This window comes from Phocoena phocoena, chromosome 10, assembly GCF_963924675.1.
Source record: "Phocoena phocoena chromosome 10, mPhoPho1.1, whole genome shotgun sequence".
Taxonomy (NCBI): Eukaryota; Metazoa; Chordata; class Mammalia; order Artiodactyla; family Phocoenidae; genus Phocoena; species Phocoena phocoena.
In genome coordinates this window covers 83,578,818-83,605,445 of record NC_089228.1, presented here as the reverse complement: position 1 = coordinate 83,605,445, position 26,628 = coordinate 83,578,818, and the positions used below count along the sequence as shown (strand labels likewise).

The window sequence follows — 26,628 nt, the reverse complement described above, 5'->3', positions numbered from 1 at the left end:
CTAGAATGAACACTCCATGATGGCAGGGATCTTTGTACGCTAATGCGTCTCAAACACCTAGAACAGTTTCTGTACAAGGTAGGCCTCTAAAAAATATTTGTGGATTCAGTGAATTAATAAAATTAGTTACCCTGGTTACAGGTCTTCTTTCTTGTGTGCGTTCTTCGAAGTATATGCCGTGTATCCCTTTATCACTTAATTCTTATTCCCCAGGGTGCCCTCAGAAGCCTCCAGTTGAAACTCCAGCAGAAGCCAGGAATGATGGCCGTGGACACAAGAAAGTCTGCTGGCCAGCTGTTCCAATCCCCATGCGGTCAGCAGGGGCCTGTGATGGTGAAAGTGAAGTTGGAGGAAGACCAACTCAGGAATCAGGGCCTCAGCCTTCCAGAGAACCAGCCTCCTGCCTGGGAGATCTTCAGGCAGCAGTTTAGACACTTCTGCTACCAGGATTCCCCTGGTCCCCAAGAAGCACTGAGCCGGCTCCGGGAGGTCTGCCATCAGTGGCTTAGGCCAGAGACACATACCAAGGAGCAGATCCTGGAGCTGCTGGTGCTGGAGCAGTTCCTCTCCATCCTGCCCCAGGAGCTCCAGGCCCAGCTGCAGGAACATCATCCAGAGAGTGGGGAAGAGGTGGTGATCATGCTGGAGAATCTGGAAAGAAAGAGAAATGTACACATAGGAAGAGACTAATATGATGTGGTTGCGGGGAACTGGGAGCAAAACTTTCTCAAGTGTGAAGGCTCTGAGAGAACAGTGGGAAACCTAGCATTCAGCAGGGAACTGAGCTTCTTGCTAAGCCAGTCAGGAGGGGAAGAAGGGGAAGGGTGGGAAACAGCAGATTCGGGGATGGTGAGTAAAGATACTGAAGGCATCGTGCTCCTTTACTGGTCATTCATCGTTCACAGCAGCAAAGATGTAGGTGGTATCACACATGAAAACTAAGTTCGGAGAGGCTGTGTAACTTAGCCAAGGACACATAGCCAATAAGTGAAGTGACAGAAACAATATTTGATCAAACTTTACTTTGCTTACCTTTCTGGCTGCCTCTCAGCGCCCTAGGACCTGGTTTCTAGCTTCTTCCTCCTAGTCTTTCTCGGGGGATGTTTCTTGGGGACTCCTCCCTGAGGTTTGGTCCCTGTTAAATTCATGATATCCTTACCGGCCTAATGAGTGCTGCTTGTCTCTAGCTTTCAGCCTGTGCTCTGGAACAGAAGATCCTTTTGCAGACAGTGACACTTAAGACACTAGATGAATCTTCATGTACCAGAGTTCAACCTCCAGCAGTCCAGTTCAAGGGCAAAGGACCTGAGCCCCACGCATCAGAGGAAGGAGGTGAGGCAAGAATTTCTCTAGGGAATTTGGACTGAAATGAACTCCCGTTTGGTTTTTTTGTGGAGTGTGACTTGTTAATTCCTTGTGATGAGAGTTGTTAAAGAGTGACAGAGCTGACATTTTAGGTAATAATGATTAACAGGTGATAAGTCATCTCAGAACAACCTCAGCAGTATGTCGGTTTTAAACATCCACAGTTGAATATTCTGCAGATTGTCTATAGCAAATGTTACTTTCAAGTATTTTGATGCGTACATAAATAGACCCTGATAGGATATTAACATTGTAAAACTACATTGACTTTTTTGAAAGTTACCTCTTATTATTACCAGAGAAGTATATATGCATTGTAGAAAGTTAGAAAATACAGAGTTGCAAAATAAGAAAGCAAAGCATGATATTCTTATCACCCAGAGATTACGATTGATGACTTTTTATTTTATATCTGTATATCTTTTATGTGCACATGTGTGTATACACACATACACACATTCCTTTCACCAAAAACGGATCATTTCTATGTGCTATTTTATAATCTATTTTGCTCAGTTAATAATCTTCCCTTTTCCCTGTCAATACATCTTAATGTTATCTAAACTCAATCCAAATTCAAACTGGTCCATTTTTTTCCAAAATGTCTTTAAAGCTGATTTGTGCAAACCAGGATAGAAGCCAGGGTCACGTAACACATCTGGTTGTTATGCCTTTTAATTCTTTTTTACTTTAGAACAGTTTCACTGTCCCATTTTCCCTCTCACAGCCCAGACTTTTTTTTTTTTTTTTTTTTTTTGCGGTATGCGGGCCTCTCCCGTTGGAGAGCACAGCCTCCGGACGCTTAGGCTCAGCGGCCATGGCTCACGGGCCCAGCTTCCCCGCGTCATGTGGGATCTTCCCCGACCGGAGAACGAACCCATGTCCCCTGCATCAGCAGGCGGACTCTCAACCACTGCGCCACCAGGGAAGCCCAGCCCAGACTTTTTGATGAGCCCAGGCCAGTCTCCTACCCTCTGTATTTTTCTGGTTGCTTCCTCATTGTATCATTTATTTTGCTGCCCCTGTACCCTGGATTTCCATAAACTGGAAAAAAAGATTGAAAGACTCAAGTTAAACATTTTTGGCTAGAATTAATATTAGATAAGTAGACATGAATACCTGGGTGACCCACTATAAAATCCCTGGCTGGCTTAGGATGATGACAGGATGATCCCTCCATTGAACAGCTAATTTTTCCCCTTGTAACGGTGTGGTGTCACTTTGGCAGTTTGTGAATGGCCAGTTTCCTATCAACAAAATACAAAATATTTGAGAATTCTTGTGTGGGTCAACCATTTTATTAAGGGTTACAGAATGATTTTATAATTCTTTCATTCCTTCTACATTATTAACTGGCATTCTTCTTTATAGTAAAGAAATGGTCAAATCATCTATTTGTTGATTAGATTGACTTGACTTCATATTAGACAGTCAAGATTGATGCTTAGTTTTCCCCCTTTATTTACCAATTTTCATATTCAAGGAATGGTTTAATAGGTACCTCAAATGGCAACGTGAGATTTTCGGACTTTCTGTGTTAGTATCATTATGGACTTAGTAATTTTCATTGAGTCAATGTGTTTCAATCTACCAGTTATTACTCTTTTTAATGCTCAGACTGACACATCTTTGCCTTGTATGGATGTTTCACATCTTGCCCCTGTCTCTTTTTGCCATGACCCTATGAATTTTGAATCCTTGCTTTCTGAACAAAATTAATTGTTCCAGGCTCACCTTGTACTTTCCCTAGACCCAGATTTGGTATCAACCCTTTCTGAACGAGCCTTGATTCTTCTTAATGGAGAATGCTACTGAGGTATAAAATCTGGGTGCTAGGGGAGTTCTTTACCACTAGGGTAACAATACTTCTAGCACATTTTATGGGTAGAGCTAGAAGTACATTTTTTTTTCTAAAAAATATGAGTTCACAGTGGTGTATTCAATTTTGTTCTACCACTACAATGTTCCATTATTTTTCTATATTGTATTTTGTTTCTGCATTTATTTTTGTTAATTCCTTCCTTATGTTCTCACTTGTTTTTTAAATTTATTTATTTTACATTGTAGTAATTTGTATCAGAGGTGTTCCCAGGAAGCATAAGGAAGGGGAATGAGACACAGAAGGGAGGAAAGCCAGTAAAGTGTTCCTAAATGAGCAAGTTATCTTGGTTAATTAGTTGTCCTTTTTATTTTTTAACTTTTGAGCTGGATTGATCTATATATCTGTTACTAATATAAATATTTGATGCTACAGATATTTCATTGAACACAGGTTTTGATGAATCCCAAATGTTTTGAAATGTAGTGTTTTTGTTGTTTTCTAGAAAATCGGAAATGTATGCTTTTATTTTGCCTTTGAACCAATAATTGGAAATTTTTAAATTTTCAGATGAAAGGGCTTATTTTCTGATTTTGTTATTAATTTTAGATTTATTCTATTGTAATCAGAGAATGTTTGTGTTGTTTTTACACCTTTGGGACTTTATTATGGTTTTCCTATGACCCAAAAACTAGTTTTCATTAAAGGTCACTGCACATCTGAAAAGATGTTCTATTTTCAGGATACAGAGCTTGATATACATATATATCCATAAGATTTCATTTTGTTGATTTCATTTTGTAAATCTTCCATATCTTTATTTTTTTGCCCATTTGGTGTTTTTTTAGACAGAGAAAGGATGGTTAAAGTCTGTTATTTGTTTTGTCTCTTTATGTCATCTATAATTTCTGCTCTAGGAAAGTTGCTCCTCTGTTGTTTTCTGCATAATTAGACATATCTGTTCCATTGTCACTGTAAATTGTATATTTAGCATTATAAAGTTCTCTTCTTTGTCTAATTTCATGCTTTTGGCCTGAATCTCTCCTTTTTTCTGAAACTGAGATCATGATGCCTTCTTTCTTTTATTTGCATTTGCTTAATTTTCTCTTGTTCATCCTTTATTCATAACTTTTCTCTATCATTTTATTTTAGATGTGTTTCTTGTATATATAATAGAGTTGGGTTTTGCTCTGTGACCAAATCTATTTTTTTTCTTTTTCTTTTTCTTTTTTTCTGGCCACACTTTGCTGCTTGCAGGATCTTAGTTCGCCAACCAGGGATCAAACCCGGGTAGTGAAAGCACCAAGTCCTAGCCACTGAACCACCAGGGAATTCCCTAATTTTTTTCTTTTAATAGTTAAGTTAAGCCATTTGCGTTTATTGATAATAAGTATAAACATATATACACACATATGCATAAATACTTATCTGTGTGTGTTCATGTATGTATGGATATACATATACATGCATATGATTTTAAGTGTGTGGTTTGTTTTCCCTCCTCTTTTTTAAATTGTAGTAGTTCTTATAGTTAGGAAGCTTTGTATTTTTGTAGTAGTGGTACATTAGTTATCAATTGCTGCTTAATGAATTACCACAAACCTAGCAGTTAAACAACACACGTTTATTGTCTCATAGTTTCTATGGGTCAAGAGTCTGGGTATGGCTTACCTGGGCCCTCCACTTCTGAGTCTCTCACAAGGTTGCAGTCAAAATGCCAAAGATGGGATCTCATCTGAGTTGTGACTGAAGGATCCACTTCCACCCTCACATGGATGGTGGCAGGACTCAGTTCTCTGTCAGTCACTCACACAGACACAGGGCCTCATTTCCTTGCTGGCTACTAGCCATAACCCACCTTCAGTTCCTTGCCACATGGGCTTCTTCATATGGTGGCTTTCTTCATCAAAGCCAGCAAACCAGCAAGGGAGAGTGTCAATAGAGAAAATCTCATAGTAGGTGGAACTTACAATCTTAGGTAATCACAGAAGTGACATCCTATCAATTTTACCATACTCTATTGGTAACTTGGCCATGCTTTATTCTTTCTCACTCCCACACCTGTATTACTCCCATTCCGTCTACTTGGCTGACCTGTTTCTCTGAATCCCTGACACTAAATAAAGAAAAGATATAAAATCCGCTGTTAAATCTAAAATAAAGATTAACCCTCCTACCTGTCTGTTTCTTAATTTTGAGTTGCCTTTTCTCCTCAAATTATATGATGTGTTGTTTCAGATAGTGGTGTGAGGACTGAGAACCTGACATTAGAAGTGAAGCAGGAACCTTATGAAGAAATATTATGGTGTAGGGAGGGGTCTGATGGACCTCATGAAACTGTGTGTCAGCATGCCACATACAGAGGAGACAGTGAGCCTAGTGGAAGTTTGGAGTTGCAGGATGGGGATGCCACCGGTGAAAAAACATATGAATGTGATGAATGTAGGAAAACCTTCACTTGGATAAGAGGCCTTCAGCTGCATAGGAGGATCCACATTGGGAAGAAACCATATTCCAGTACAGAATATGGAAAGGCCTTCATCAGACGTGTAGAACTTACCCAGCATCAGGGACTTCAAAGCAAGGGAAGACCTTATCAGTGTAAAGAGTGTGGCAAAGGCTTCAGTCAGAAAGCAGGCCTCTCCCAACATCTCAAAATCCACACTGGAGAAAAGCCCCATCAATGTAATAAATGTGGCAAATTCTTTAGTCAGAGATCAGTTCTTACAAAGCATCAAAGCCTCCACACTGGAAAGAAACCTTTTGAATGTATATACTGTGGGAAAACCTTCTGCCATAGTGCAGACCTCACTGAACATAGGCAATTCCACAACAAAGAGAAGGCTTATGAATGTAATGAATGTGGGAAAACCTTCAGGCAGCGTTCAAATCTTAGCATCAGCGAATTCACAGTAAAGAAAAACTCTATGAATGTAAAGTATGTGGAAAAGCCTTCGCTCAGTATGCAGGACTTAACCAACACCGGAGAATCCACACTGGAGAGAAACCTTTTGAATGTCCTGTATGTGGACGAGCCTTTAGCCGGAGCTCAGAACTTATAATACATCACAGAATTCACTCAGGGGAAAAACCCTATGAATGTGCCGAGTGTGGAAAAACCTTTAGAGTGAACTCAACCCTGGTCATACATGAGAGAATTCACACTGGGGAGAAGCCCTATAAATGTGATGAGTGTGGTGAAGCCTTCAGTCAACACTCAGGCCTCAACAAACACAAGTTAGGAGGGAAGCACAGAAACCCTCCTAAACCAAGAAAATATACGTGTGATATGTGTGGGAAGACCTTCACGCAATTAACTGGCCTAAGAAACCACAAAAGAATCCACACTGGGGATAAGACCTACCAATGTCCTGAGTGTGGCAAGGCCTTCACAAGGGGAGAGCATCTTATTGAACATCAGGGGATTCACAACAAGGAGAAGCCTTATCAATGTAAAGAGTGTGGCAAAGCCTTCAGTCAGAAGACAGGTCTTAGTCATCATCTCAAAATCCACACAGTAGAGAAACCTTTCAAATGTTCTGAATGTGGGCGAGCCTTCAGCTGTAAGTCAAATCTCAATAAACATAATAGAGTCCACTCTGAGGAAAAATCCTATACATGTAAGTAGTGTGGAAAGGCATACAAGCAGAGAGCAATGCTGATCCAACATCAGAGAGGCCACATCCTACTAAGCCCCAGCAGTGGTGAATGAGGTGAAGCCTGCAGTAGAAGCTCAGTTCTGATTAAGCACCAGAGAATCCACTAAAATGACTCCTTGCCAAGGTGTTTGGTGACAACTTCAAGTAGAATTCAGAATTTTTTTTAATTGAGATAAAGTGTTTCTTGAACTTCCTTATTTAAAGAATGTCAGAGATAACACATTGAAAAGTTGTTTAAAGGTCATAAATGCTGGAAAAGTTGAGATTTTGGAAAAATAAACATCAACAAGAAATTTACCTGTGATTACCTTTGTTAAATGCAGTGTCATTTAATACAATGAAAAGGTACACAAGGGCAGCTGTAAAAAATATTTTTTTATACTGAATTCATGAATATGTTTTGCTTTTTCAAATCATTCTGATTTCTAACTAGTCTTAGCACAGTCTAATGTTGAAATTGCTTCTTTTAGTACCAGTTGAGGTCACAGGACTATCCGAGAGCTTAGAATGTGTGAGATGAGTTGTCTCTGTTTCCCTCCCACCTTGGCTACCTAACCAAGCCTCTTGACCATACGTGGATGGCCTGCACACCCTTCCTGATCCCCACCCCCAGAACTAGCATTTCCTGGTGAAAAAGGACATGTTATATTCTAAGTGATATGGAGAGCATAGAGGTTTGGGTCCCCAGTACATCAAAATCTAGTGTGGCCATCATGGCTAAAGCACAAAGAATACATTTTGATTGTGAACACAGCTCCTTGAGCTGACAACAGAGGACAAAAGAGAAGAGGGGAAAGCAAGCCTTTCATTCCAGCATTTTCCATCTCCTACAAAGTATATTTATACAACTGAAACCTCTTTCAGCTTCAGCACTGCCTATATCCCTCAGTCAATGTAGTGAGGGACTTTGCTGAAGCTGATGATAGTTTTCAAGTACTGGAAGAATATTTCCTCATTTTTGTGACTGCTTCTGACTTCTACTAGAATTACAGTATTTATAGGGCAACATAATTCCCTGTCAATAGAAACTCTGGCCCAGCTGTGGTAAAAAATTTTGGTGAATTTAAGTCTCCCTTAGGCTATCTAGTCTGCTAATTTGTCATTCTTTCGCTTTTCTTTTCTGCTCTACTGCTTCTGATCCTCTGAATATAAGACTCTTGAAACTTTCCTGGTCATAGAGAATGCTTCCCATTGTCTCTTTTTATAGGTGTTTTTTTTTTTGTTTTTGGCGCTACGCGGGCCTCTCACTGTTGTGGCCTCTCCCGTTGCAGAGCACAGGTTCCAGATGCGCAGGCTCAGCGGCCATGGCTCACAGGCTCAGCGGCCATGGTTCATGGGCCCAGCGGCTCCACGGCATGTGGGATCTTCCCGGACCGGGGCACAAATCTGTGTCCCCTGCATCGGCAGGCGGACTCTCAACCACTGCGCCACCAGAGAAGCCCTCTTTTTATAGTTTTTACCTCTCACTTCCATGGTGAATAGAAGTGGCGTTTCTCTTACAGGCCAGTGATATTTAACTATCTCCAGGTTCCAGCCTATCCATATAAATACAATGTTTTCTTAAAAGAAATGGCAAATATGGGAGCATCAAAAGTTATTAAACGTTGTGTCAGTCCTTAAAACCCAACTCAAGTGTGAATCGCCACAAGTCCAACACTTTTTTGAGATGTAATTGACATAACATATTAGCTTCAGATCTACAACAAAACAATTCAATATTTGTACATACTGTGAATCACCACAATAAGTCTAGTTAATATCCATCAACATATACAGTTAAATTTTTTTTCTTTTGATGAGAACACTTTAAGATCTACTCTCTTAGCAACTTTCAAATATACAGTACAGTATTAACTATAGTCACCATGCTGTACATTACATCCCCATGACATTTATTTTATAACTTGAGGATTGTACCTTTTGACACCCTTCACCCATTTCACCCCTACCCTCTCTCCCAACTCTGGCAACCACCAATCTATTCTCTGTATCTGTGAGTTTGGTTTGTTCTTGTTGTTTTAGATTCCACATATGAGATCGTATGGTATTTGTCTTTCTCTGACTTATTTCACTCAGCATAATGTCCTCAAGTTGTTGCAAATGGCAAGATTTTCTTTTTTATGGCTGAACTGTATACACACACACAACATTTTCTTTATCCATTCATCTATTGATGGACACTTAGGATGCTTTCATGTGTTGGCTATTGTAAATAATGCTGCAGTGAACAGGGGCGGGAGGAGCATTGCAGGCTGGTGCAGATATCTTTTTGAGTTTGTGTTTTTGTTCCCTTTGGATAAATACCAAGGAATGGAATTGCCGGATCATGTTCTATTTTTTGAGTAATCTCAATACTGTTTTCCATAATGGCTGCACCTATTTACATTCCCACCAACGGTGTACAAGCATTTCCTTTTCGCCACATCCTTACCAACACTTATTTCTTGTCTTTTTGATAATTGCCATTCTAACAGGTGTGAGGTAATATCTCCTTGTGGTTTTAATTTGCTTTTCCCTGATGATTGGTGACATAGAGCTCCTTTTCATGTACCTATTGACTATCTGTATGTCTTCTTTGGGAAAATGTCTATGCAGATCCTCTGCCCATTTTTTAATCTTTTCTTTTTTTTCCTTTTGAGTTGTATAAGTTGTTTATACATCTTGGATATTAACCCCCTATCAGATAAGTGATTTTGCAGATATTTTCTCCCATTTGGTAGGTAGGTTGCCTTTTCATTTTGTTGATGGTTTCCTTTGCTGTGCAGAAGCTTTTTAATTTCATGTAGCCTCACTTTTTTTTTCTTTTACATTTGTTGCCTCTGCTTTTGGTGTCAAATCCAAAAAATCATCACCAAGACCAGGATCAAGGAGACTACCCCCTATGTTTTTTCTAGGAGTCTTATGGTTTCAGGTCTTATATTCAGTCTTTAATCCATTTTTACTTAATTTTTGTGTATGGTGTAAGATAGTGGCCCAGTTTCATTCTTTTGCATGTGGTGGTCCAGTTTCCTTAACACTATTGAAGGGACTGTCTTTCCCCATTGTATATTCTTGGATCCTTTGTTGTAAATTAATTGATCATATATGCATGGGTTTATTTTTGGACTCTGTTCTGTCCCATTGATCTGTGTATCTGATGTATGCCAATACCATACCATGTTTTGATTATTATAGTTTTGTAATATAGTTTGAAATCAGGAAGTGTGTTGCTTCCAGCTTCTTTCTCAACATTGCTTTCGCTATTTGGCGTCTTTTGTGGTTCCATATGAATTTTAGGATTGTTTGTTCTATTTCTGTGAAAAATACCATTGGAATTTTGATAGGGCTTGCACTGAATCTGTAGATTGCTCTGGATTGTGTGGTACAGTGTCAAAGTTTAAAGTAACTTCTTATAAGGGATTTTTTTTTTCTTTTCTTTTCTTTTTTTTTTTTGCCGTACGCGGGCCTCTCACTGTTGTGGCCTCTCCCGTTGCGGAGCACAGGCTCAGTGGTCATGGCTCATGGGCCTAGCCGCTCCGCGGCATGTGGGATCTTCCCGGACTGGGGCACGAACCTGTGTCCCCTGCATCGGCAGGCGGACTCTCAACCACTGCGCCACGAGGGAAGCCCAGGGATTCTTATCTCAGTGAAAATATTGGTTCCCAGCCTTCAGCACTGGGTTATTAACCAAAACAAGTCCTTTATAAGGCACAGCCTTACCCACAGACAGTAAAATCTTGTAAGGCATTCTGAAGACCCTCAATAAGGACAACTAGTCACTTCCAGAAAATGGAAAGAGGTTTTTTTGAGATTCTATTCTTTAGGAACATGAGAGCTTTGTATTCTCTTAAAAGTGATGTTAAAGGTAGAATTTCAGGAAAGTTTGTAATTTCTTTTAAAAATGAGAAATATCCATTTAAAAAATAAGTGTAGGGAAGTAAACAACTGAATAGTATTGATTCATCAGAGACTGTGGGAAAGTCAGCCTACCATATGACCCAGCAATTCTACTCCTGCTTATATACCTGAAAAAAATTAAAACACTAAATCGAAAGGATACCATGCACCCCAGTGTTCATAGCTGCATTATTTACAATTGCCAAGAGATGGAAGCAACCTAAGTATCCATCAACAAATGAATGGATAAAGATGTGGTATATATATACAATGGAATATTATTCATCCATAAAAAACAATGAAATAATGCCACTTGCAGCAATACGGATGGACTTGGAAGGGTATTATGCTAAGTGAAATAAATCAGAGAAAGACACTGTATATCACTTACATGTGGAATCTAAAAAATAAACTAGTGAATATAACAAAAGGAACACAGATACAGAGAAAAAACTAGTGGTTACCAGTGGGGAGAGTGAAGGGAGGAGGGGTAATGTAGGGGTAGGATTAAGAGGTACAAACTATCATGTAAAAAAGAAGTTACAATGATATATTGTACAACACATGTAATATAGCCAATATTTTATAATAACTATAAATGGAGTATAACCTTTAAAATTTTTGAATCACTATATTGTACACCTGTAACTTACATAATATTGTACATCAACTATACTTAAATTAAAAAAACAAGTGAGCACTGATTCATCAGAGACTCTGGCAAAGCAATTCCTTCAACTACAGAGAAACTTGGCAGAAAGATAGGGGTCTTAATCTCAAGGTCCAGGCAATACCCAGGGAGTGCTCCTGCACTGGACAAATTTCCACGAAGCTCTTCCGGCATCCAGCTCATTAGCATTCCCGGGTAAGAGGAAAAGTCAGCCACGCTCCCCACCAGATTTTCCCTATATCTAGTCTCCTGGAAACAGGGAAGGAGGGCAATTTGAAAGAAAGGTCTGTGGTCTTGGGAACCTCCGAAAGCTAGTTGGGTGGATGAAAATGATGGCCCTGCTAGGATCCAGATGTTAACACGGGGAATTGTTGGATCCTTTTCCTGGTCGTTATCCATCCTATCGTCCCCTCTCTCCCGGCTTTGACTATTTCGAAATTCCAAGATACTCTATTAACACTATACCTACAGAAAGAACGGGAGGGGTACAGCCAAAGGGAGGGATCGGGCTGCTTTCCTGGGATTTCACAACCTAGACTGATTTCAGAAACTCAAGTGCATATCCCAGCGGGAGTGAGAAAGGCTGCAATCACGTCACCGCCTCCGAAATTCCCTGCAATTCACGTTATCCTCCCTGACTTTTCTTCTCCGTGCGCCTGGGGACACATACTTCTCAGAGAGGGTGGTCAGTACCTGGTCCCCAGTTCCCTTCAGGATGCAAAGAGGCATTCTCCTTCAGATGGGAAAGGTTCGGCTCTGGGCAACTGATTTGAATAGAAGTGGGGATTGTGACCAGGGCAAGAAGAGCCAAGCGGAGCGCGTTATAGAACTAGTTACAATCACAGCTTTCTCAGTCTAGAGAACCGAAGCCCAGAGCAATATCCTTCAAAAATCTCCAGAAAAATCGAGGGAAGCCTTCACCTCCGCATTGAGCAGATTTTGTCTCCCGGCTTTTGGTTTGTTATTTGGCAAATTAAGTCCTAAGACTGGCTTCTGGTTTTCCCAGCGTTCTGTTTCTCTTTAAGACTTTTGACACCACTGGTTTCCCCTTCTCCCTTCCCTCTCAAGCCTAAAACAAACCACTCAATCAAACACGATCGCGTCTCCATTGAATTTTAGGGGAAAATAATTTGCCATTTTCGCGTTTGAAATACTGCGTGGTAGTTAACAGCATGGGCTATGGAGACGGACTGCCCCGTTTAAACCGCATCCCGGCAACTCTGCGTGAGGCCCTTGGCAGGCACCCACCTTAACAGGACAGTGCTGGGATTGCCTTAAATTTTTTAAAATTTATTTTATTGAAGTATAGTTGATTTACAATGTGTTAATTTCTGGTGTACAGCAGTGATACAGCTGCACACACACACACATACACTTTTTTCCATTTTATCACAGGGTATTGAATATAGTTCCTTATGCTATACAGTAGGACCTTGTTGTTTACCCATTCTATATATAATAGTTTGCATCTCCTATGGGATTCCCTTAATTAATGCATGTAAAGCACTTAGGAGTGTGCTAGGCAAAGTAGGCTCTGTGTAGGAGTTTGCCATTATTATTATTATTATTATTACCCAGCTATGAAAGACTTTAGAAGACAGAAACCAGGAATTTTGTAAACCTCCCGAGAGGTCCCCACCTCCCCCCACAAGGAGCATGTCCGGTTTAGCAGCATCGCCACCAGCTTGTGCTCCACAACCGTCTGCGCTTTCCAGGGAATAAAGTAAAAGCTAAAGCTTAGAGCGCGGGGACGTTGCTGGCGAGGGGTCTTCACCGTCGGGTGGAAAGGTTTGCGGCCTGCGGGCGGGTGAGCACTTCTCATGCAGCTGTCAACCCGTGGACGGCGACGCTTTTCAATTTTGCAGTTTTACCTGCATGCCTTTAGGTTCTCGATAAGGAGTTTCCGACAAATAGGGTATTAACCGCTCCCTCACCTTCTCTTGTCAGTAGTTTTATATATATATGTCTTTGCTTATTTACTTGTACTCTCCCTGACCACTGCATTAATTCTTCCTTGCAGGGACCATGACATCGGGCATATTTATGCAATAAAGTGAAGTTAAACATATTATAACTTTTAGTATGGACATTTAAATACACAAAATAAAGAAAATGATATGACGTAGCCTAATGTATTCATCACCCAACTGCAAGAATTAACAATATTTTTGCCAATCTCTCTCCCTATATATATATATGTATATATATATATTATTTATTTATTTATATTTCCCGACCTTTTTCTCCTGTATTTTAAAGAAAATCCAGGCATCATATAATTTTATCCATAAGGACTTCAATATGTAAGAGAGATAGAATTTCTAAATATATGCCCTTCTTATTTAATGGAGATGGCTAGCAGGGGGGAAATGGCTTCTTCAGATTCCTTTGTTTTGTCCTATTTTATTTTGATCAGTGTGTTAATTTTCTTAGAATGATCTTAAAGGCTTAAGAGAACAATTCCATTGCACAAAGTTGGTGGGGTGAGTTTTGCTTTACATGGTCAGCAAAATAATTTTCCTTCTAAGGATCAGTGTTAAATATTGATTTTATCCTTATTAATTTGCACTTAATCAGCAACATTGTTTAAGAACCAAGCCACCTAAATATTCATGTTTTTGGCAGTGTGGGGTATCTTCCCTTCTCAGCTCTACTTGAATGCCTTGCAATTGTCTCCTAAAAGTCTCCTTTACTTAGGTTTTATATTTCTCCTTATTTTTAACCTAAGACATTGTTTTAGTCAAAACACACTCTCTTTATAGAAGTTTGCACTTAGGATCTTCAGTTTTCAAGACTGACCTTAAGTCTTTTTTCACATTTGATAAGAATTTCACTTTTGCTAAGAAGACATCAACTAAACAATTATTTTTATTCCAATTAATGTGGATTCAAACAAATTGGCTGTCAAAGCTTTTGCAAGATTGGAGGTTTTCTTAAAAGTTTTTTATCTTCTTTTTTTTTGTTAGGGTTTTTTTGTTTTGGAGGAAATTTTTGTTTGTTTGTAGGCTTCCCTTTTCTTTTGAATAAATTAATCTGTACAATTTAACCTTGCAGTATTTAAATGAATGGACAGGGCTTCCCTGGTGGTCCAGTGATTAAGACTTCACCTTCTAATGTAGGGGTTGCAGGTTTGATCCCTGGGAGCAAAGATCCCACAGGCCTCGTGGCCAAAAAACCAAAACATAAAACAGAAGCAATATTGTAACAAAGATTCAATAAAGACTTAATAAAAATGGTCCACATCAAAAAAAAATCTTTAAATAAAAGGATAAAGGAAAGAATAGAATCATTTAAAAATGGGAAATAAACCAAGAAATCACCAAATAATTTCCTGTGAATTAGTTTTATAGCAAGAAAGAAAAAATTCCAGAATCTTTACCATTTGTAGTTAAAATCTTGAAAGAGGAAAGAAGTTACTCATTATGGATATAAATCTGATTTTTTTTTACATTCCTTTAAAAATCAAAATTCATCAGCTGACTCTAATATGAAGGAAAAAATATTCTACTTCAGACATCTGGCTTAATGAGGTTATGTCCAGTCTTAACATAGAAAAGCTAAATTATCATTCCCACAATACCTGTTACTCCCCCAATCCTCCCAGTTTCAATATACACTTTCTCCATTTGCTCCATTACTCAAGTCAGAAGCATGAGAATCATCCTTTGTCCTTCCCTGTTACCAGATGTTTGGGTTTGCTTGGGGCTGAGGGGGCTCCCAGAGAGGCAGGGCTTTCAGTGCTGAAACAAAAAAGTTCCAGAATCCAGCAGTAGTTAGTCACCCTACCTGTCCCTCACAGTGTGTATCCAAATCATCATCAGGTCCCGACAATTTTATCTCCAAAATATATCTTGGATTCATCTACCTCTCTCCATTCCTGTAGTCATTCTTTTAGCCCAAGCCACCAACCATCTTTCATGCTGACTGCTGCCATGGCTGCCCAATGGATCTGCTCAAATCTATTCAACCTGTTCTCTCCAGAGCATCCAGAATGATCTTTCAAAAATATTAAACAGATCACATTCTTCCTCTACTTTTAAGCTCCAATATGTTCCCATTGCAATTTGGGTAAAAATTTCAAATCCTGAACATGGTGTTCAATGGCACCAACCTCTCCAGGGCCATTTCCCCACTGTCTCCTTTGCTTGCTTCTGTGCAGGTCACACTGACCTTCTCTCAATTTTCCTAATTTTCCCAGTTCTTCCTGTTTTGGAAACTTCACACATATTTTTCACTCTGCCTGGAATACCCTTTGCTTCACTTTCTGCCTCCTTGTCTCCTACATTTCTCTTGAATTTTATCCTGTCACCTATTTGTCTAAAGGATATCTATTTAGGAGACACATTTCCTAATTTCCCAGTTAATGTTAATTCTCCCCCCATGGTTTTTCTCATGACACTCTATGTTTTCATATCCCTTAACAAAATTTGTGATCATATACCTTTTTGTCTTCTTTTTTGTCTAAATATCTGTCTTCCCCCCTAGACAGTGCACACTGTACATGACACAGTGCCTGGAATAGAAGAGACATTTGTTAAATAATTGTTGAGAGAATGGGTACATAGATGGTGGATGGTGTGATTTTATCATGCTTAAAGTACAAATTTGTGGACTTCTCTGGTGGCGCAGTGATTAAGAATCCACCTGCCAATGCAGGGGACATGGGTTCAAGCCCTGGTCCGGGAAGATCCCACATTCCGTGGAGCAACTAAACCTGTGTGCTGCAACTACTGAGCCTGTGCTCTAGAGCCTGCGAGCCACAACTACTGAACCCGCGTGCCACAACTACTGAAGCCTTCATGCCTGGAGCCTGTGCTCCACAACAAGAGAAGCCACCACAGTGAGAAGCCCATGCACTGCAACAAAGAGTAGCCCCCACTCGCTGCAACTAGAGAAAGCCCACACACAACAGTGGAGACCCAAAGCAGCAAAAAATAAATAAAATTTTTTTTAAAAAGTACAAATTTGTTTCCTGGCAGACTTGCTGCTACTATAGATTATTAAAAATGATCTAAACAGAGAGGCTCCAAGCTCCAACAGTAAGTCCCCAGACCACTCAGTGATTTGGCCCCATCTGTACATGTAGGGAAGGAGAGAAAAAATAGAATAACAGGCACAGAGGACAATGAGATCTGAAGGTCCTCAGAGCTGAAGGATCAGGAGGATAAGCAGGTTATGAGGGAAAGGGGCTAATGCAGGGCACCAAATGGGAATTCTGTTCAGACTCTGCTTCAGAGAGGTTTGTAGTCAAATATCTTTTTCTGGAAATTGTATACTCTACCTGTGGAAATGGAAAGTGAAACCAAATCCCTCTGAGAAAAGGTGGGGACATAAAGCTCCGATCCTCTGTAGTTTGGTGAGAAGTAAGACGTGAGATTATGAAGCTTTGGTAGGAGGAAAGCCCAGGAAGGAGCTTGAGGTACAAAAACAGCTATTACAATCACTACGCTATGGAACACAATGAAAAGGATGCTTTCATTGTGCTGTGCTGAAGTAGTCTGTGGAATCAGACCTCTTACAAGTAGTGTAACCTTGACCTGTAAAGATATTATGATGACACTCTACCTTATCATATGTAAAAATTGTTGTTAAATCTAGTGGTCATTTCTTTCTTTTTTTAAAAAAATTATTTATTTATTTTTGGTTGCGTTGTGTCTTCGTTGCTGCGCGCGAGCTTTACTCTAGTTGTGGCGAGCGGGGGCTACTCTTCGTTTCAGTGCGCGGGCTTCTCATTGTGGTGGCTTCTCTTGTTAGGGAGCACGGGCTCTAGGCACGTGGGCTTCAGTAGTTGTGGCACGTGGGCTCCAGTTGTGGCTCACAGGCTCAGAGCACAGCCTCAGTAGTTGTGGCACACGGGCTTAGTTGCTCCACGGCATGTGGGATCTTCCCGGACCAGGGCTCGAACCCATGTCCCCTGCACTGGCAGGCGGATTCTTAACCACTGCACCACCAGGGAAGTCCCTAGTGGTCATTTCTTAATTAGTATCTCCATTTATGAGTAGGATTTGGCTCTGTTCACCACTCTTCCGTCTTTAAAAAAAAAACTTGCTTAAATTTTTCTTTACTTAAAAAAGTAAATTACTAAATAACATGTACTCGTGGTAAAGAAAAAAATCTTGAAAACTATTTTAACATAGAAAAGTTGAAAGTTTCTGATACTAGTTGTTTACAATTTGTATACATCCTTCAAGATATTTTAATTTTATATCAATTAGAGCCTCCCAGAATTTGCAAAAGGTTCATGTCATCTTCATTACCAGTATATAAAAAATAAAGAAATGCCAAATAAGGTTTGAAGATACTGAGATATGTTTAAGACCCTTCAGTTAACTCAAAAAAGAAACAAACATTTGTTTATATAATATATGTATAGATATACACATACATACATAATACTCCTTTGAAGACAACATGAAAAGTCTAAGTGTGGGGGCTTCATAAAATTGAGGTTAAAGCTAAATGGCCTTCACTGATATTAAATATCTACTCTCTCAGTCTATCATCTAAAACACACAAAAATACTATGCATGCTGTTCTGCAACTTGCCTTTAAAAAAAAACTTAACAGTGGGAAAATATTTATTTGTAAGTTACTACATGTAGATATGTATTAGTCTTATTAATGAACACATACTGCTCTAACGTTTTGCTTTTCATAAGTTATTTAACTCAATATTACATTTGGTGGACATTGGATAGTTTTTAATAGTTTAACTAAAAAATAGTGCTCCACTGTATATATATAATGTGTGTGTATACATAATTTTCACGCTAGCGTTGGCATTTCTCCAGCATAATTCTCTGCTAGTAGGTTGACTATTGGGTTTCAGGAAGGGAGGAAGGGAGGGAGGGAGGGAGGGAGGAAGGAAGGAAGGAAGGGAGGGAGGGAGGGAAGAAGGAAGGAAGAAGGAAGGAAGGGAGGGAGGAAGGGAGGGAAAGAAGAAAGGAAAGATATGAACTTCATAAATTTTAATAGTTCTTATGCAATTGTCCTTCAGTCTGATTGGGCCGATTTACGCTTGCATGGACAGTATTTCAGAAATCTAAAGTGGGAGTAGGGGAACGAGAATGATATATTATTGCTTTAAATGGTACATCCTTACATGAGTTAGGTGGAGCATCCTCAGGTACATATATTAACCATTTGGTTTCCTTTTGTGAATTGACCATAAGTGTTTTGGGGTTTTTTGTTTGTTTTGCCGCGCCAGGCTTGCAGGATGGGACCCTGGCCATGGCAGTGAAAGCGCTGAGTACTAACCACTGGACAGCCACGGAATTCCGACCGTACATGGGTTTGTTTGTTTTGTTTTTCCCCCCTACTGGGTTTTCTTTTCGTGTTGAATACAATTTCATGTAATTAATTATTAGTGTATTATTTATTTTGTTAGTAATAAAAACAACTACCATAATATCAAATGATTTACACAGCAATTACTATTTGCAAGACAATTCTTTTTTGAATTTTATTTTATTTAGTTTTTTATACAGCAGGTTCTTATTAGTCATCCATTTTATACACATCACTATATACATGTCAATCCCAATCTCTCAGTTCATCACAACCCCCGCCCCGCCCCCGCCGCTTTCCCCCCTTGGTGTCCATACGTTTCTTCTCTACATCTCTGTCTCTATTTCTGCCCTGCAGACCGGTTCATCTGTACCATTTTTCTAGGTTCCACATATATGCATTAATATACGATATTTGTTTTTCTTTTTCTGACTTACTTCACTCTGTATGACAGTCTGTAGATCCATCCACGTGCAAGACAATTTTCTAAGCATTTCACTGGTGTTAACTAATTTAATACTCATCGTAACCTTTATGGTTTTTTTAAAAGTAGGATTATTAATCCAAAAGTTTAATTAATTGAAAATATCCTTTCTAGGAGCCTTAATTCTAAGGCTTAGATTTGATATTAAATCTGTTAACAATAGTTATCGTTTGTTTACACGGACACTGGTGTATTAAGACCAAAACAAATACATTCCCTGTCCTCTTGCTGTAGCGAGAGTGGTCTAAGTCAAACTTCACCGAAGCTCTTAGTTAACAGCAGAAATCCAGCCCCACCCGAGTCTTCCCCTAGGAACAGTTCTGAAGTCACTGGTGTGAAATGAGCTTGCCTTTGAGTCTCTGAAAAGTAAGTGTGAGTGGTAGCGGATGACTCAAAGTGTAACAATACTCAAAGGAACAAGTATTGTTTCATTCAGTATTGCGGATGAAGTACCTCTAAAAGTTTCGTGCTGATCGAAGATATTTTGAAATTCGGTGAACTGGGATGAGAGAGAAGAGTCCCTCCCAACAAAACTGAGAACAGAGCTAAGAGATTTCGTAGAGAGGAAAAAGGCAATAACATTTTTGTAGAAAAGAACAATTCAACCTCCAAAATTCTGCACTAAATATTTAAAAGTACACAAACTCTCACGAGTGGAAGAGGTTTTTTGCTTTTGTTTTTGTTTTTTTTTGCCGCGCCGTGCGGCTTGTGGGATCTTATTTCCCCCACCAGGGATCGAACCTGGGCCCCCGGGATTCTTGATGGTCACTTTATCACAGAGGTTGTCAGAGCTGCAGGGGACGTTAGGGGTTACTCAGTCCGGCCTCCCTAGTGGGGCTTAGGAAAGAGCCACAACCAGGAACTGCACCCTGCCTCCTGCATCAGGGATTACCCACCTCACCGGCCCTTCCCAGCGTTAATAGTAGTCAAACTAAGCCGCTCTTGCGCTATGATACAAGTATCTTCCCACTGGGGCTCTTTCTCTTGTCTACTTTTTTCCAAAACACATTCTCATGCGTTGCTGATTTTTCATAGACTGATCAATACCAAGTCCTAAAGTGGATAACAAAAGACAAATGAGGGCGTCTCCAGGCGGGCGCAAATGGAAAGGAATCGCAGAGCCGGGATTCTTGTACCACTCAGAAAACGGGAATCCCGGGATTTCTGATCAGGTGGTGGGGAAATCAGTCCCTCGAATGCGGAATGCAGCGGCGGAGGGACCCTGTGAACGTCCGGGTGTGTGTCTCCCCGGCACGCAGAGCTGAGTCGGCCAGCCAGGGTTGGCTTGCGTCCAACAATGTGTGTCAGGCCTAGTTCCATCTGTTATCAGGTGTTTGCCAAGTAAATTCACCAGTCCAAGTGTTGTGCATCAGTTTTGTGGTGGTTGTGACATTTACTTTGACACCTGACTCACACTGTGGTTGTGACGATTAATCCAGGAAAAGAGCGATCCGATGCATTGCTATAAAACGCCTGGAAGTACTGCAGGAAGAAGTTGAATAAAAGGGACTTGCATGTGACGAGGTGGCCGAGTGGTTAAGGCGATGGACTGCTAATCCATTGTGCTCTGCACGCGTGGGTTCGAATCCCATCCTCGTCGGTTTGCTGTGCCTAAGAAGAGTGAATGTTCCTTTTTGGTGAGTTAATTCTTTACCCATCACTCACTTGAGTAATTCCTTCTAATCCCCCCAATTCTCTACTTCCTCAGTAGCATTTTCCTGGCTGTGAACTTTGTTAACTGATATGCTTGATTCATGTTTCATTCTCCCACAAAATGTTCATTCCATTACAAGTTTTGCTTAGCAGGGATTCCCCATTGAGGAAATAATTGAAGAATTAATTGAGGACCATGGAAAAACCTAATAAATTTAGAGGAGCTGATAAAATTGTCTATAGAGTAATGTACACAAAATTATGGGTTATTTAAGGCATTATCGGGCTGATTTTATCTCTATGCAATTTTTGTCTATTATCTTTTAACTTTAAAAGGAACCATTATTGTCTAGGTATCCCAGTCTTTGACAAGGAAGAGTATGTATCTCTTAGAGATATGACAAAACTAAAAAGTACACGCTATACAACATTCTCAGTTAGGGCTAAATATTTCTTCCTGAGAAAAGGTAATAAAAATATAGGACTCCCCTGGTGGTCCAGCGGTTAAGACTGCACTTCCCCTGCAGGGGGCAGGGGTTTGATCCCTGGTCAGGGAAGTAAGATCCTGTCCGCATGCCGCGCGCGATAAACACCCCCGCCCCCCCAAAAATGTTAGTAATGTGTAGTTTCTACATGTGACTTCCATATTAGACCTTGGGAGGAAAAAAAAAGAATAATGTATTTCTTCATTTTTTAATTTATTTATTGCCATTCTGGAGTAAGTACTACGTTCACATGATTCAAAAACTATAAAAATCTATACACCAAAGTTTTGTCACCAATACTGGCCTTCATGTGTCATCCAGAAAAAAAGAATGCACGTATAATATTAAGCTCTCCAAGATATATTATTTTTTAATTGAAGTATAGTTGATTTACAATATTGTGTTAATTTCTGCTGTACAGCAAAGTGATTCAGATATATATACACACACATTCTTTTTATATATATGTTCTTTTCCATCGTGATTTATCACGGGATTTGAGTATAGCTCCCTGTGCTATACAGTAGGACCTTGTTGTCATCCATTCTAAATATAATAGTTTGCATCTGTTAACCCCAAACTCCCAATCTTTCCCTCCCGAACCACCCCTCCCCTTGGCAACCACAAGTCTGTTCTCTATGTCTGTGAGCCCATTTCTGTTTCATAGATAAATTCATTTGTGTCATATTTTAGATTCCACATATAGGTGATATCATATGGTATTTGTCTTTATCTTTCTGACTTACTTCACTTAGTATGATAATCTCTAGTTCCATCCATGTTGCTGCAAATGGCATTATTTCATTCTTTTTTAATGGCTGAGCAATATTCATTGTGTATATGTACCACATCTTCTTTATCTATTCATCTGTCGATGGACATTTAGGTTGTTTCCATGTCTTGGCTATTGTGAATAGTGCTGCTTTGAACACAGGGGTACATGAAACCAAGATATATTGTTAAATGAAAAAGAGCATAGTGCAAGACAATGTGTATAATGCTACTTATTTAAAAAAAGGTAAATATATCTATATTTGAATATATACAACATTTTGCATATATGTGTCTATAGCTATAATATAAATGTCTAGAAGGAGATAAGCTGTGTTCTAGGGTGTATTCATTTGTAAGATGTTGCCACATTTCCTCCATAGAGATTGTACTGATTTGCACCCCCAACCGAATAAGTGGAAAGGAGACCAGACCACACCTGCTTCTGCAGCCCTGTGAGAGGGATTATTTCAACTAGCATTGTCACAGATCATCTAAATGGAAGCACAAGCACCTACAGTGGAAGGAAATAGGAATCCTGATTTCTCATAAGCTTGGTGACTTTGGTTTATTACAGACTTTCTGGATAATCAGTGGCAGTTTATAGACTGGACTGATTAAAAATTCAAGATTTAGTGGATTTGGGATATTGGTGAGATTGAGCTGCTGTGTGGTTTTAAGGTAGAACTCATTTGATTGTTTTATTAGAATGAAAATTTTAAATGTCTAAATCAGAGATCTGAAATTAGATCACTGGATTTGAAGCATTAGATCATATGCAACTGATGAGATTACTCTAGTTCAGTCGTTCTCTAAAGTGCACTTCCTCCCAAGCAACAGCATCATCGTCACCTGGAAACTTGTTAGAAGTACAAACTCCAGGGCTGGGACCCAACAATTTGTGCTTGAACAAGCTCTTAGGATAATCCTGATTTATGCTAAAGTTTGAAACTCTAGTTTTGTTTTGTTTTATTTCAAAACATGGTTAACCTAGTTTCTGTCCATCTTGGTAATATCTTTTCTCCCCAGGATGCACCTTTCTCCCATCATTCCAACATCAACATGAGTGTCTATCTTGATTTTTCCCTGCTCTGCCAGGATTAATCGTTCTAACAACCCCTACTCTGCCCACAGAGCTAGGACCCACAGAGCAAGCTAATGTGGTGTAAAGACACCAGCCAGAGATCACCAGAACCAAACCTAACAAAATCAGTGTAATGAATTAATGCAGCAACGGGACACTCCAAGGTAACTGGGAAATACCTCTCAACAAGATAAGTGAGAGAAACCTCTTTTATCAACAATTGAGTTACTTTAGACGACTCTGAAGAGGCTCTAAGGGGAGCGGGTCTGGGTTGGTGGCTATTTCTGAGGCGGGATTAGAAGAAGCGCGGATTAGCTAGGGATTGGGTATGGTAATGAAGAGAGGGCTGTTATCCCAGTAATAGGTGGACATAGCCGACCGGTTCTGGGGCGTCGTAAGAAGGCAGTTATCATTCAAAGTGGGGGCCGTAGTGGCATTTTACAGCTGCTGCATGATCTTGGGGAAAACATTGTTTCCTGTTTACTTTGCAGCTGGCATTACCTGTATCTGTCCTCCCAGCCCAATAACAGCAGCTTCACTTTTTTCTTTTTCAATTGAAGTAGGTTTTCTTCCTTTTAATCTAGACAAGGTTCCTGAGCCTCGGCTTCAAGGAACTGCTCCCCGGTTGCTTCGACTTTGGTTGTTCAGGAGACTTTGGAGAGGAAGGTGGCCGAGGTTTCCTCCTTTTCACCCCAATCCAAGGGGCCTAAGAGACGAGGCGCGGGAGAACGGCCCGCAGAGGGAACTTACGCTCTCGCATTCTCTGCCTGCTGCTGGGTTTTGAGGCCTTTCCATGCTAGGGTTGGGGTCGTGGTGGGTGGTGAGGAAGGTAGAACAGAAGGCCGACTTGCGTGAATTATCCCGGCGAGTTGCGAGGTCTCCTCCCGCGGACGCCCAGCAGCGAAGAAAGCGCCTCCCTCTGGAGGTCGGCGGTAGGGTTGCCGGGTAAAACAGAACTCCCAGTTAATTTTAATTTCAGATAAAGAACGAACAATTTTTACATACAAATGTGGCAAACCTAGTTGGTGGCTGCGCGTCTGTGAGCGGCCTTCAGGGCAGGGCGGACGGCAGGGAGGGTTCCCTTCCTTGACAATTCAGAGGCCAGAGGGCGTCTCCATCTCAGGAAATGTCACTCTTCCGCCCTTTCCACCCGCTCCGAGGGTTTGTAAACTTCCAAGAGAAAATGCCCATTTCTGACCTCTCCCGGGTTCAGCCCACTTGGGAATCTCAGAAAGAGGCATTAAATGATGGCTTGAGAACTCCTTCGCTTTGAAATATAACTCTCACTCCTTGAAGCTGAATGAATATATCATTACGTCGGAAAGGAGTGTTACTCAAAAAAAGGGGAGAAATGAGCTCCTTCAAGTCACTTACCCGAGAGGCAAATGCAAAACTAGACCCAAACGTCGCATCGAGATATGAACTCCGATCATCAGATTCAAAGCCCATAATGCTAACCGTCACGCAGCAGGACAGTTACCTGGCGGTGTTTACGGTGATATTTAAGTGAAATGAACTAGCGGCCTCGGCTGCGGTGGAACGGGCGGCTCCTGAGCTCCCACTGCCCCGGCGGAATCCCCCGACCTCCGCCTTCCGCTCTCAGTCCGCTTTTTTGCTCCAAGTCCAATTCTTTCGTTTCTTCATTCTCTTGCATCTCCAGTTCCCGCGAGTCTTCAAATAACCTGGCTGGAAGAGCGAGCCTGTCGAAATGGTGTGTTATGCGGCGATGCGGTGCCCCCTCCCGCTCCAGTTTCAATCCTGAGGTTCGCTGTTCTCTTTGGGGTGAGCTCCTGAAACGCTGTCGGTCGCCGGGCACAGCCCGTGGTGGCCGGAATGTTCGTAACCGCAAATGCAGGTAAAACTAAAAGATACTACCCTAATCAACGCTATGCAGAATAGTTTTAAGAACCTGGTTGCAATGTATATGTATTTCTAGAAAATATAATATACCGAAACAACCTTAGAAGAAACAGAAAATCCGAGCAGACCAGTTACAATTGAAGACATAAAGTTGTCAACAAACTACCCCCGAAAAAATATCAGACGTAAGTTTCACAGGTGAATTTTAATAAACGAGTTACAGAACAGATAATTCCAATGCATTTAAAACTGTTCCAGAGTATAGATAAAGAAGAGAATTTTCGGTCTTGGAAGGCGGTGGGGGGGGGGGGCGGAGAACAATCCAAATAATGATCTTGAAACCAAAACTGATTACCAAAAAGAAAACCACATATTCTTATTCTTATTTATGCTTAATCCTAAATAAAATAGGAGCAGAATCCAGCAGCACGTTAGAGTAAATCATTTACTATGGCAAAGTGGAGATGAGCATGAACATTGTTTAAAATTTTCAGAGCTTTAAACACAATTCACCATATTAGCATATCTAAGGAGAAACAGCATATATGCATTTAATACATGTGGGGATGGCATTTTATTATGTTAACATCCATTTTGATATATTAAAATTTTTAAATAAAAAGAATAGATAGTTCCTTACTTAACATGATAAACATATCTAACTAACATCAACATCATCCTGCTTTTCAGAGGAAACATTTTATGCCTTCTCTTTGAAGCTAGCTAGCAACATGTTAGAAAAATGTCCATTCTCACTACTATTATTTTATATTGTTCTGGAGGAACTAGACAATGCATTTAACAAGAGAAATAAATGAATTTGAAAGAAAGAGTTAAAATTATATGAAGGTATCCAAGGATTTGATAATAAAATTAAATATATTTATAAAAATAGACAAGAGAAATCAATTGTCTTCACACACACACACACACACAACACGAAAGACCCCCATTTACAATAGCAACAAAAGAGATAAAACGTTGAGAAATAAATTTTCTTCAGTTTTGTTTATTCATTTGTTTTTTATTAAGATTCCACATATAAGTGATAATATTATAAATATAAATATAATATAATATTCCATTGTGTATATATACCACATCTTCTTTATCCATTCATCTGTTGATTGACACTTAGATTGCTTTCACATCGTGGCTATTATAAATAGTGCTGCTATGAATATTGGTGTGCATGTATATTTTTGAATTAGTGTTTTCATTTTCTCTGGACACATACCCAGGAATGGAATTCCTAGATCATATGGCAGTTTTATTTTTAATTTTTTGAGGAACCTCCATACTGTTTTTCATAGTGGCTGCACCAATGCACATTCCCACCAACAGTGTATGAGGGTTCCCCTTTCTCCACATCCTCTCTAACATTTGTTATTTACAGACTTTTTGATGATAGCCATTCTGACAGGTGTAAGGTGATATTTCATTGTGGTTTTGATTTGCATTTCTCTGATGATTAGAGATGTTGAACATATTTTCATGTGCCTGTTGGCTATCTGTATGTCTTCTTTGGAAAAATATCTTCTGGTCTTCTGCTCATTTTTTAATCAGGTTGTTTGTTTGTTTGTTTGTTGATATTGAGTTGTATGAGCTGTTTATA

At 40.0% G+C, this 26,628-nt stretch overlaps 2 protein-coding genes and 1 non-coding gene across 3 annotated transcripts in view; 2 read left to right on the top strand and 1 right to left on the bottom strand.

Moving 5' to 3' along the window:
* Nucleotides 1-26,628, bottom strand: part of LOC136129040 (zinc finger protein 665-like) — a 472,691-nt gene that overhangs the window by 352,116 nt on the left and 93,947 nt on the right.
* Nucleotides 43-6,896, top strand: LOC136128959 (zinc finger protein 345-like). Its single transcript, XM_065885011.1, is given in 5 exon segments — nt 43-78; nt 214-669; nt 1,188-1,332; nt 5,423-6,076; nt 6,079-6,896. Coding segments are annotated over 5 exon segments (2,109 nt in total).
* Nucleotides 20,679-20,760, top strand: TRNAS-GCU (transfer RNA serine (anticodon GCU)). The gene has a single exon. It is a non-coding gene; the product is annotated as a tRNA-Ser (tRNA).